Source organism: Battus philenor, unplaced genomic scaffold (genome assembly GCF_028537555.1).
Source record: "Battus philenor isolate CCGP_79_NKW_IND1 unplaced genomic scaffold, ilBatPhil1.0.hap1 SCAF_5, whole genome shotgun sequence".
NCBI classification, from domain to species: Eukaryota; Metazoa; Arthropoda; class Insecta; order Lepidoptera; family Papilionidae; genus Battus; species Battus philenor.
Genome location: NW_027181715.1, coordinates 14,399,449 through 14,413,138, shown reverse-complemented (window position 1 = coordinate 14,413,138; position 13,690 = coordinate 14,399,449). Strand labels below are relative to the sequence as shown.

The window sequence follows — 13,690 nt, the reverse complement described above, 5'->3', positions numbered from 1 at the left end:
CATCTAAGATTTTATCTAGGAGTCTACGTTAGAGTTTTATTTATTTAAATAAAAAAGACATATTGTAAGCGGGAATATATTTATAACAGACAATAAGTCCCTGTTATCTAGATCAGTGATTCCCAAAGTGGTCTATATCGACCCCTAGTGGTCTATGACAACCTGCAAGGGGTCTACGTCATCGAAAAAAAAATTTGGGTGGCCATGAAATGAAAATCGGGGTCCACGATAGTGCTATTTATTTCTTAGTAATTTATTATTAAAGCATCAGGTTCATCTTTCTCACTAAAAATATTGACATATTGATTATGTTATTTTATTTATAGTTTATTTAATGTTACGTATATTTTACATAACAGATACAAAATTTTATTTTGAGTAGTTTTAATTTAAATTAACATGTGTTTTACTTTAAGTTTTTAACACTAAACTTCACCACGGTTAGAAATTTACAGGAAATCAATATCAGGTAAGTAGGGGGTCTACCCCACACAGAAAAACATGGCAAGGGGTCTACGACACAAAAAAGTTTGGGAAACTCTGATCTAGATTCATATAAACATATTCACTGATCCTCTCATATAGCGTCCACTGCTAAAGTTTTTCATCTACGACTTTAATAAGGTCATCCATTCACCTTTTTGGAAGCTTGTTCTTATATCGGATACTTTCGACTGTGGTCGAATCGATCATGTTAAATTTATGCATGAAGATCCGGTTATGCCTTGGTTGTGTCAAGTATAATTTATTTGTAATTACTATATTTCCATTTTTGTGATCAATTATCGATATCATCGTATCTGATGTAAATAATTATCGTTTTAATTGATGAAGTTGGTACATAAAATATTTTTTATGTTGTTAATTATCAAAAGTTGTAAGATTTTTGTTATTTAATTTTTTCTTCCACTTCATATCATAAAAAATCTTCTCGATGTCTCTTTATACTTTATATATGATTTTTAATGGAATCAGGCGTTACCTCGCAGAAGTTCATCCTAAGTAAAAAAAGGACCAATATTTAGCCACTTCCGCACATGCAGTGGTGGTCGTGCAACAAAGTGACTCTGTGTTTAGCACTAATCGGTGTAACATAACTCCTGAAGATGTCGTGGAGGGGGGAAACACGTGTTGAGTAATTTGGCGGTGGCGGTTGTGTGATTCGCATTGTTTGCCGCATACGCATTTATCAGCGAGCTGGCGGGCGGTGCACTTTATTGCACGACTACCACTGCATGTGCGGAAGTAGCTAAATATTGGTCCTTTTCTTACTTATATATGATTGCTACTGCTCACAAACGAGTTTTAAAATGAAGGAAAGCAGAGTAACGCACCGTACTCGCCCGCCAAACGTGGAGATTATGATATATCTCCTCACGAATATTTTCAGGGGAGGTCTAAACCCTGCTGTGGGCGTCTGTGGGCTGAAACAACAACGGCGATGAGATGATGAAAGACATTTGATTCGACATCACTTATACTATTATTGAAATCATCGTAAACCTCCTTATCAGACAAAGGTCAAATGTTCGCTTACAAAGGATAAAAAAATATAAGCGGCCAGCATACATCGTCTTTCGCTGAACTTAAAAAGATTGTTTATCCACCTTTTGGGTGTACATACTACTTTTTCCCTTACCAGTTCTTGGTTTCTACACGAAAAGTTAAGTTCTCATATAAAACTAAATTCCAATGTGATGAATGGTCACCAAAGATATCTCACGTCGACTCCAAGTCTTCGTTAACAACTGTTTTCGACGTATTCTCGGTATATCCTGGCCTGAGAAAGTCTCCAACGTAGATCTGTGGAAACGCTGCGGTGAGGTGTCGATCGACCAACAGATCAGATGCCGCAAGTGTAAATATGGCCACTCGCTTCGAAGAGACCCTGATCATATACCGAGGCAAGCCCTGGAGTGGAATACTCAAGGAAAGCGCAGATGTAGCCGCCTAAAGCAAACCTGGCGGATGATCACTGCAGAAGTGAAGGCAGTTGGAATGACGTGGAGCGAAGTAAAGGCTTAAAGACCGCTCGGGATAACGACGTACTGTGGACGCTCTCTGTCCCATCTTGGGGATATACGAATAAATGATGATGAAACGAATTACTTAATATACATTGGGACATATAGCCTTCGCATAAGTGTCACGTAACAGTACAAATATTCGTTCTTCAACAAAGTACCAAGCGAGGAGGTAAATTTATCTCTTAATAACTTAATAAATTTATTAAACAGAACCTTTACAAAAAGCTAATTATTTCACAGTATATCCTAGATAAAGATGTGTGGAAATAAAATGTTCTAATTTTTAAGTCGAGATTTTTATTATACAATCATTAAAAAAAATTACAAACCCCACTGAGTTTCTTTTTAGTTCTTTTCATATCGTGGTGCGTTACGAACTAACGTAAATTTAACTTTGACGATTATAAATTATTGTAATGATCTTATATAAAATATACCTATATAGAATATACTTTGACTTTGACTTTGGATTCTCCGTCATTTTGACTTTCACTTTAATTTTATCTTTGATTTTCACGTTCACTTTGACTTCAACTTAGACTTTTTAAAACAAAAACAGGGCTGAAAATCATTAATTAAAACGTCTGTACATATATTACAAGGAATGATTACGAAAGAGAACCCAAAAAGGACATTTTATTACGTCCTTAATTAACATGTTCAATAAACTTATATCTTTATGTTAATGATGGTAAAGGACGAATAATTAAAATTATTATAAAAATCAGTACAACAAAATAACTACATGTGCTTATTTATACAGGATGAATGAAAGAACGAAATAATTTTTAGATAAATCCCAGGCGGACGATGTCACTGGCGCAGCCAGTAACAAATATTATCTTTACAATAAATAAAACTGTTCGAATATAACAGTAATATGAGTGTAATGTGATCCATAAAATTTACCAAAAATTTTACATTCGTTATCTACCTAATTCTATCTCTTACTAGATTCATGAAATTTTTTAAAAATATGCTCTGTCAAAATGTATATTACTCTATTTTAGACTATATTTAGAGACGTTTGTAAATTATTTTTAATAATTTTAATGGAAAAAATTTTCTCGTTATTTCTTCCCAGTGGGTGACGCGTTACGGAATAACTTAAACTTAGTTTTAAGCTGACGATTAGAGATAAATATTTGATTTTTACTTTGACTTTGTGTGGACAAATTTAAACGATTTTTATTCAACACTTAACGACGTAAATACTTCTTATGTTAATAATGGAGCCCGAAGTAGGAGACCAACATACAAGAATTAGGTAAAGAAAATTAGTAAAATTTGCTACCTTGCGAGAAGCGTAAGAACCTTTCTTTTACTACATTGTTCGTGTGTGTTAATCCAAAAGAGCCTTTAACTTTGCTTATAACGTCGTCTGTTTCATCTAGATGACATCATTTCTACTTCCGATCACTTTAAAGGTGTGTTTATACTTACTTCAATAAAGATATTTTGAAATATGAATTTATAAACATAGTAGCAATTGTTGAAGGATAAAGTTTATACTTGCAAACTTCTCTTGGAATAAAATCCTAACGCATCGCATTTATGCAACACACACAAATATATTTACCCTCTCATACTATTAAGAAAATTATAATTTTATTAATTATTTTGATTTCTAATTAATAAATAAACTTATTTATTTTATCCGTGTGTTACCTTTGCTCATTTTTATAGCAAATAATTATTTCTTTAAATAACACGTATTTTTAAAACAGAACCGGTACACATTACAATTTTATGTTTAGTCAAGCGTCATATTTATTTGATCATACATTTTACGTTCACTGATGTCCACACGAATCGAAAAGGAATTATTTACCTTTTATATTGAATGATCAAAAGTATGGATAATTTCAAAATTAAACATAAAATATTTGTCTGTCAATTAAAAAAATATTACTTAATTTCAACCGCAAAGAAATCATCTCTACAGTTATACATATGAAAATAAGTATTTACTTTTCACTAAAAGTTGGCCTAACCGGAACATATCTATGGGGCGGATTGATGATCACAACGTGGTATTTTTGTACGCAAAGGACGAACTTGCCCATCCTCTGAAAACAGGTTTGTTTGCAATGGTAATCCTATATAATTAATGTACAAAATGTGAATTATATGTAAAATAATATATAATTCTATATATATATCCCGAAAATCGAACCCGCGACATTTATCGCAAGTCCTCTATCGCTAGGTTACCACTACTCTTTTTTGTCTAAATGAGATTTGACATCTGACATTTGAGATTTGACATGTTGTGGGATGTTTAAATAAATCTCGCAGCCTACATCGTAGAGTGATTTTTATTTATAACAACACTTTTACGGGCATGGAGTGTTAGACGTTGCTGAAAGTTTAGCAAAAGAAGTGAAAGAAAATTGAAAAATATATAATGGAATCAGGCGTTACCTTGCGGAAGGAAGTCCATCCTAAGTAAGGAAAGGACCAATATTTATTAGCCACTTCCGCACATGCAGTGGTATACTCGTGCAACAAAGTGCACCGCCCGCCAGCCCGCTGATAAATGCGTATGCAGCAAACGATGCGAATTAAACAATCGGCACCGTCAAATCACTCAACACGTGTTTCGCCCCTCCACGAGGCATCTTCAGGAATAATGTTACACCGATTAGTGCCAAACACAGAGTTTCTCACACACAGAGAACACCTCGGAAGTGGCTAAATATTGGTCCTTTTCTTACTTAAAATTGAAAAGGCTGCGATGTCATAGTCGTTTGAAGTATTTCATGAAATTTTCTGTATCTAAAACGGACATATTCAATAATTTTACAGTGATGGGTTTTCCAGCTAATAGTTAAGGTTGTAAATATTTTTTTAAACAGAGATATATATAGAAATTGGAACATCGAGTCAAAACTAATCAAACATAACATTGGTATAGTGAACATACGCTTTAACATATCCAAAAATGAAAGACAGTGTGTAAAGGTCTCTCCTACTTGCATAGTACGTAAACAGGCGACAACATTTTGAAAGAATTCACTATTGTACATTCTACCAATTTAATAAATAAAACATAATAACAGTTTACGAAATTGCTGAAAAAATGGCAAATATAAACATGCTGAAATAGATTCGAAATTGCTAATATTTAAATAAAAGTACAGGGTGGCCCATAAGTCCTTTGATATGAAAAAAAATTATTGAAATAAAACTAATTACATTATAAATTAAATTTTTATTTACAAAAAAAGCTTAAAAAACGGGAATTATTTTTTTGAAAATAACGTCTTCTAAATGTAATCCGTTGCGATCACGGCACTCTTGCAAACGACGTCTAAAATTGTCGATGACTGCGCGGCACGTCACTGCTGAAATGCTTGTCATTTCTCTGCGGATGTTTTCTTTTAGGGCCTCAATTGACCGCGGGATTGTGTCGTATACTTTAGCCTTAAGGTAGCCCCACAAAAAAAAATCCATCGGGGTCAGATCTGGACTACGTGGAGGCCAGGAAATGTCTCCTCTCTTAGAGATCACTTTGCCAGGAAAAAGTTGACGGAAAACGGGCATAGCAGTGTTAGAGGTGTGAGAAGTGGCCCCATCCTGTTGAAACCACGTCCTGGCATTAAAGCCTGAAAAGTTTTGCAATTCTGGTATGAAAAACTCTTCGATCATAGCCACTTATCGCTCCGACGTAACAGTAACTGCGCGCCCTCTGCCATCCTCAAAGAAGTAAGGCCCTAGGATACCATGGGCTGACATAGCGGCCCAAACAGTCACTTTCAGACTATGTAAGGGCTTCTGATGCTTAAGTTTTGGATTGATGGGGCTCCAATAGCGGCAATTTTGTTTACTAACATGCCCGTTAAGATGGAAATGAGCCTCGTCAGAGAACATTATGTTATTGAAGGAAGTAAACCGATTCAACATTTCATTCGCATAATTTTGTCTTTGAATACCGTCAGTTTCCTTTAATTCTTGAACCAACTGAATTTTGTAAGGGTGCATATGTAAATCTTTCTTCAAAATCCGTTGTAACGATGTCCTGGATACCTTTAATGCTCTGGCGCGCTTACGAGTTGACCGTGTCGGATTTTCGCGAATAGACTGTGTCACTGTGTCTATGTTTTGTTCCGTACGTGACGTCCTTGGGCGACCCAACCGCGGTTTATCTAACGTCGAACCGGTCTCCTCGAACTTAGCAACCCAGTTCTTAATCGTTTGAAGAGTTGGAGTGTCGTCAAAGTTGTGTAAACCTTTGTGTTCTCGAATTTACGCCGCGCAACGGTTGCCGAATTGTCGTTTTTATAAAACTCGCGCACACAAAACGCACGGTCTGCTCCGGTAAAATGCTCCATCGCGATTAAATTCCCAGAAACCGAAGTTACTCCCCCGCTTCCCCTGCACCGCTCACGCGCACCCTGTTCGTTTTATTCAAATTTTACTTTTCAAAGGACTTATGGGCCACCCTGTATATACATAATACTATTTTAAATGTGTGTATATGTTATTCAAATAACATATCACGCATTATTAACTGGGTCTACATTGCTTCATTACGTGTAGTTTAAAGCTAAAACAATATTAATTAGTTATTATATTACTCATTTGTTTTGGTTTCATTTTGTTCTGACACCGTCCTGTCACCACATTACGTATCAACGTCAATGAGAAAATGAATAATAAATAAAAATAATTCTGCTTTACTGATTCAAGTATTCAATAGATTTCACCATCAAATGTAGTGGACATTTTCGTGCGATATAGGTAAATTTTAATGTATTCGTCGTATCACTTTGAAAATAATATATTATTCACGCCCAATCGACCGGCTAACACTTCCTCTGCCATAATTCGAATAAAATAAATATTATATATTAGAGATATTTCAGTTTTCATATTAATTTTTCGGAATAACCTATCTTGTCATCAATATCGTCATTTTGCCATAAGCCTCCTCCATAGTTTTTAGCGACACCCGCTAAAAGCGATTTGAATCCAGCGTTTTCGACACAAGAAAAATCGTGACAAAAGTTACACGACAAATATTATTAACTAAAAAATAAGGTACAAAGTAACGTGTATCTAAAGAGATAAAGCATACTTTACGAGTACGTAAAAAAGTAATAATTCTTGTTTATTTTCTTAACAAAACATAGTCGCCCACTACAAGGCATAGATCTCACCGAAATATTGGGCGATATACAGTAATTAACTAGCTTTGCAGGCGGGTTAGCAATCGCTGTGTAGTATCATCCTCTGAATATTTAATGGAGTCAGGCGTTACCTTGCAGAAGTCCATCTTAAGTAAGAAAAGGACCAATATTTAGACACTTCCGCACATGCAGTGGCAGTCGTGCAACAAAGTGCGCCGCCCAAACAATACGAACAACACAACTGCCACCGTCAAATCACTCAACACGTGTTTCACCCCTCCACGGGGCATCTTCAGGAGTTATGTTACACCGATTAGTGCCAAACACAGCTGTGTTTGCCGCATGCGCATTTGTCAGCGGGCTGGCGGGCGGTGCACTTTGTTGCATGACTACCACTGCATCTGCGGAAGTGGCTAAATATTGGTCCTTTTCTTACTCATCCTTTGAAGACTTATTTGAAAGCAGTGGCAATCGTACACAATGAATGCACAGTGTCAATTATATAGGATTGTATCACAAGAATCCAACTCGCGACCTGCAAAAAGTCACAGTCCTCTACCTCTGGACTACCACTGCTCAAAAAATGTAATGTCGCCAAATAAAATATGATAAGGTAATATAAAATATGAACTATTAAATTATATAATTTAGTTAAGTCCTTGATTTTAAATTAAAAATGAGGTTCGTTTTTAAAAACGAATAGTTAATCTAGACCAGTGATTCCGAAAGTGGTCTATATCAACCCCTAGGGGTCTATGACAACCTTCAAGGGGTCTACGTAACCGAAAAATTATTTGGGGTCCATGAAATGAAAATGGGGATCCACGATAGTGCTGTTTATTTCTTAGTAATTTATTATTAAAGCATCAGGTTCATCCTTCTCACTAAAAATATTGACTTATTGCTTATGTTATTTTATTTATAGTTTTTTTTTTGTTTATTTAATGTTACGTATATTTTACATAACACATAAAAAAATCATTTTGAGTAGTTTTAATTTAAATTAACATGTGTTTTTACTTTAAGTTTTTAACACTAAACTTCACCACGGTTAGAAATTTACATGAAATCAATATCAGGTAAGTAGGGGGTCTACCCAACATGGAAAAACATGGCAAGGGGTCTACGACACAAAAAAGTTTGGGGAACTCTGATCTAGACACTACTGCATTTCGTAAGGTGTTTTTAAATAATAACAAGAAAGGTGAGATGGCTGTAAAACATCTGTCTAGTAAAAATTATTATTGACAAAATTACAACATCAGTTCAGCTATAGAAAGTCCACTACTGAAAATGGGTGTCTTCAGACATTTACTGCATTCCCCTGATTGATAATTATTCTGTTCTCTATATCGTCACTGAGACTTCAACTTGTCAATTCTATAAAAATTGCAGGAAAAGCTATCAGTAGAAATAAAAGTTAAAATTACAATAAGTGTAAACAATAAAATAGCAAACAAAGCAAAATATAAATGAAATGTATGTATAACAAAATGTATAAAATAAAAAATAAATAAATGTAAAACTGATTAATGAGGTGAGGAATGAATGATATCGAATGAAAGAGAAAAGCAGAAGAAATGTGGAAAGAAAGATGAAGTACGAAAGATTATAAGAAGAGCATGCAAATAAAAGTAATGTGAAAAAAAATAATTATAAAATGAATCGACCCTGTCCTTCCGAAAGATATGAAAAGCCTCCAATATCCCTCGCCATAAAAAAAAAACTTGTCAATCCTGTGGGTTTATGTTCTTTACTTTGCTTATTCTAAGGATCTCCTCATTATTGATTCAGTATAGATACACTCTCTTCAAAATCCATTAAATAACTTACAATGACTTATTAGACACGCAAGACTAAATTATGTTTATTTAATAATTTAAAAACAAATTGTTTGTTGCCAAAACTACTTGCAGTTATTGCGTTTATTTTCGTAATAAAATCAAAAGCAAGCATGTCTTTTAGATGTCACAATAGCTTGGGTATAAAGTTAAATTTAATCTTAAATATTTTTCTAAGTGTACCGACTTCTTCGAAACTATCTCGTATAGGTGACACACAGAAATATTAAACGAAGAATAAACAATTTTTCTATACTTCACTCGTTTTTGAAAGTGTCGCAAAACTTAAATTGAATTTATTTTTCTGTGTGTGTTATATACAATATTTGGAAAATATGAAATATATTTTATTACTAACCGTATTGGAACAGTCAAGTTATTGGACTGACATAGGCCAGAATATGAAATAAATGAAATGTATGATTATTGCCATTGGACTGGCACGTGGTAGCAGACGCGACTTGGATAGCTCCCCCTCTCCCCCTACTAGGTGGACGACGACATAGCTAAGGTCGCGATAAGTTTCTAGACATGGTCAGTATAAGACCGGTCTTTTCGGCGACCTTTAAGGGGGGGAGGGGGGGTTAGGTGTAAATTAAAGAAATGAGAGGCCGACAAATTATTAACATCTGGAGATATATTGTTCAACATACTATTTGCTATTGTTAAGAAACTAAATGCATTGTTTTCAATGTTTGCTATTATCTTATTTCTACTATTATAGCAAAATTATATGTTTTTCTTTCTAAAGCACCTTCCCTGTGCGTTGATGAAAATATGTTAAAAAAATCATATTGATTAATCTAGTCTGTAGTTCGACGTTTAATGGAATCAGGCGTTACCTCGCGGAAGTCCATCCTAAGTAAGAAAAGGACCAATATTTAGCCACAGAGTCTTGACTCTGTGTTTGGCACTAATCGGTGTAACATAACTCCTGAAGATGCCCCGTGGAGGGGTGAAACACGTGTTTAGTGATTTGGCGGTTGCGGATTCGCATTGTTTGCCGCATACGCATTTATCAACGAGCTGGCGGGCGGTGCATTTTATTGCACTACCACTGCATGTGCGGATGTGGCTAAATATTGGTCCTTTTCTTATGTAGTTAAACGCTTGATTATGGTTTGGGTGATTTACTTTTATATTTAAAAATATTTCATCATCTTCATCACCATAGATCTCCCTCTTTAAATTTCTAATGGATCTGTTCAAAAGCGGCCCGTTTCCAGCTTTTTCTATTCCAAATCTGAGTGAGACATCCCATGCTTCACTAGCTACAATATTTTTATTTCTATTAAATTATCATTACTATATACGTACCAAAGACTTACATACGCTTCGAGTTATTACTAAGTGTTCTCGATTTCAATTTGTGATGTATTTTATGTATCAAAGCTCCGGCAACAAAGGAATAACTTCGTGCTTAGTGAAACGTAACGTACGAACTGACGCGAACTATGAACGAGCATCGTTCACGTATCGATGAATGTGAACCAATGGTTGGGACAAAGTTTCTCACGTCTCTTTACAAATTGACCGACATATTAAATGACTAACACTGTGACTTCGAATGCAAGTATTTGGATAGAGATTTTTGAATTGATTGATGCATGTAGCATGTAGATACTCCGGTGCCTTTTTTTATTAGCAGCTCGTTAAAACCGTGTATAAAATAAAATAAATAAATATCTATATAGAAGTAAAAAATCAAATGTTAGTTGTGGGCAGCAAGATCGGTCTCCACGGCAATCTAGGAGGGTGCCATGCCTTCCACTTGCGCCGTTTCGTCTTATATGATGATTACGGCGAAGCCTTTATTCTTACTGTATTACATCACCTATTTCTATTTTTTTACGTCAGCGATTCATTTCACAGATGACTTCAGTATTCTATATATGATTGGACATGTACAACATACAGATTTAGAAGTTATTCTGGTGTAAAATTAATAAATTGAATAAAAAATAGATAAATAAATAAAAATATGTAACATATATAAACGCTATGTTAAGACTAAAATACAATTTTTTAAGTGTAAAAGCTCTAAAATTTACACGAAGTAACATTCGTATATATGAAAAATTTTCACTGTAAAAATACAATTTTTTCAGTGTAAAAGCTCTAAAATTTACACGAAGTAACATTCGTATATATGAACCATTTTCACTGTAAAAATACAATTTTTTTAGTGTAAAAGCTCTAAAATTTACACGAAGTAACATTCGTATATATGAACCATTTTCACTGTAAAAATACAATTTGTTTAGTGTAAAAGCTCTAAAATTTACACGAAGTAACATTCGTATATATGAAACATTTTCACTGTAAAAATACAATTTGTTTAGTGTAAAAGCTCTAAAATTTACACGAATTAACATTCGTATATATGAAAAATTTTCACTGTAAAAATACAATTTTTTCAGTGTAAAAGCTCTAAAATTTACACGAAGTAACATTCGTATATATGAACCATTTTCACTGTAAAAATACATTTTTTTTAGTGTAAAAGCTCTAAAATTTACACGAAGTAACATTCGTATATATGAACCATTTTCACTGTAAAAATACAATTTGTTTAGTGTAAAAGCTCTAAAATTTACACGAAGTAACATTCGTATATATGAACCATTTTCACTGTTAAAATACAATTTATTTAGTGTAAAAGCTCTAAAATTTACACGAAGTAACATTAGTATATATGAAACATTTTCACTGTTAAAAAACAATTTATTTAGTGTAAAAGCTCTAAAATTTACACGAAGTAACATTCGTATATATGAAACATTTTTTCTGTAAAAATACAATTTTTTTAGTGTAAAAGCTCTAAAATTTACACGTATCATTCGTAAATATTAAACATTTTCACTGTAAAAATATGTATTTTTATCTAAACGGTATGAAGTCAGATAATATTGGTACGTGACACTAACACTAATTTTTAGTGTAAAAGCTCTAAAATTTACACGAAGCAACCTTCGTATATATGAAACATTTTCACTGTAAAAATACAAATTTTTAGTGTATAAGCTCTAAAATTTACACGAAGTAACATTAGTATTTATGAAACATTTTCACTGTAAAAATAACTTCGCCTGAACCGCAATGTTACGATTTTCAATCGACCCTTTGAGCCTTCCTATGTGCCTCCTACAATATCAGTTACAGTCTCAAACGTACCGTAAATGAATTATTCATAGAATACAAATCAAAAGCGTTGATGTGAGGAGGAAGTGCGAGTTTAAAGGAAATCACATTCGTAAATATTCTCTCGTCTTTCCTTAGCGAACGACGTCCGGAAATAGATTTTTTAATATACGAACATCTATTACAATGAAATAAACTTTATGTATATATAAGTATAATAGATTGTGGTAAATATATATGCTCTCTCTCACTTGTGCTACATTATTAAACTTTAACTTAATGATATTTTAATAAATAAATAGTTATTATAAATACCGTTTTAAATTGGCTACTTTGTTTGTATTTAATGTAAAACGTAATAAATAATTATAATTGTGGTTAAATTGAGAATCTTTCCAGGCTTTGCCAGTGGACACACGAGAAATCGAGCCAATTCGAAACGAGCAATTCTTAGAGTTACGTCTGTAACTTTAGTTCTTCTACTAATCTTTAATTCCACTACTATATATAAATTATAATAAATTATATATATATATATATATATATATATATATATATATACGTCTTCGCCAAAATACGCTGTATGCAGATTTTTTTCTACCGTACTATGAGAAATCTATGGAAAAGGTCTAAGTCAAGCAGTACGTTTTTTATGAATTGTTCTAGAAAGATAGGACAAGGTTATCTTTAAAGAGGCAACCGGAACTTCTACGGAACTTGCAGCTGTACTGTGCCAAGATACATTCCGGGAGGACGCTGTGCCTCCTCCAGCATCCTCACTTTACCGCAACAACACGAGACCACTTCTCGTTACTGGCCTTCTCCGGTTCATATTGAGTGATCGTTGATCAATGACTTTTTAGCCTTACTCTAGAGAACCTGGGCTAGAGGGTTGATTTCAAAAAGCATCTGCGGCTGAAATTATGATTATAATAAGGCTTTAAATTTTTCTTCTATTTCTATATTAAATCACTATTTATGTTCGGTGGTTAAGATGGTCATAATGATATCATCAGGCCGAAGTAGACATCATGTTCAGCCGAAAACGTCCACCGCTGGACATAGTGCTTGATTTAAAGCAGCCTACATAAGCCTTCCTTCAATAAACCTTTACCATACACTCTACATAAATAATCAAACAGTATTAAAATGGATATTCTGATACATAGTACAAAAAAAATGTGTGATAAATGTTCAATTCGATTTGGTTGTTAAAACAATGTTCACACGAGACCTATATATCAACAAGTCGATAGTCAATGAACCGTGGCAAGCAACGAGCGGTAAACTAAGCCAAAAGCGACCCGCCGACCGCGGAGCTAAGTAAACTGTCACTCGACTACGAAACGCTTCGAGGAAACGAGATCGACCCATTGTCACGTCTTCAACTACGCCCACTCTTTTATAAGCCCGCTTGTTTTATAAGAAATTTCCTTATTCAATATCATGTACTTGTAGTTTTATGATATTTTAATAACTTGTTTAATAATACATAAAAGTCGAACATATTTTTTAAGTAAGAAAAGGACCAATATTTAGTCACTTCCGC

General features: G+C 33.9%; 1 protein-coding gene across 1 annotated transcript; it reads left to right on the top strand.

Annotated features, from left to right (window-relative positions):
- The first annotated feature begins 1,701 nt into the window (after positions 1–1,701).
- LOC137929931 (uncharacterized) lies at positions 1,702–2,025 on the top strand. The gene has a single exon (XM_068773071.1). It carries the CDS (start codon positions 1,702–1,704, stop codon positions 2,023–2,025), a length of 324 nt encoding a protein of 107 aa, XP_068629172.1.
- Positions 2,026–13,690: the final 11,665 nt, after the last annotated feature.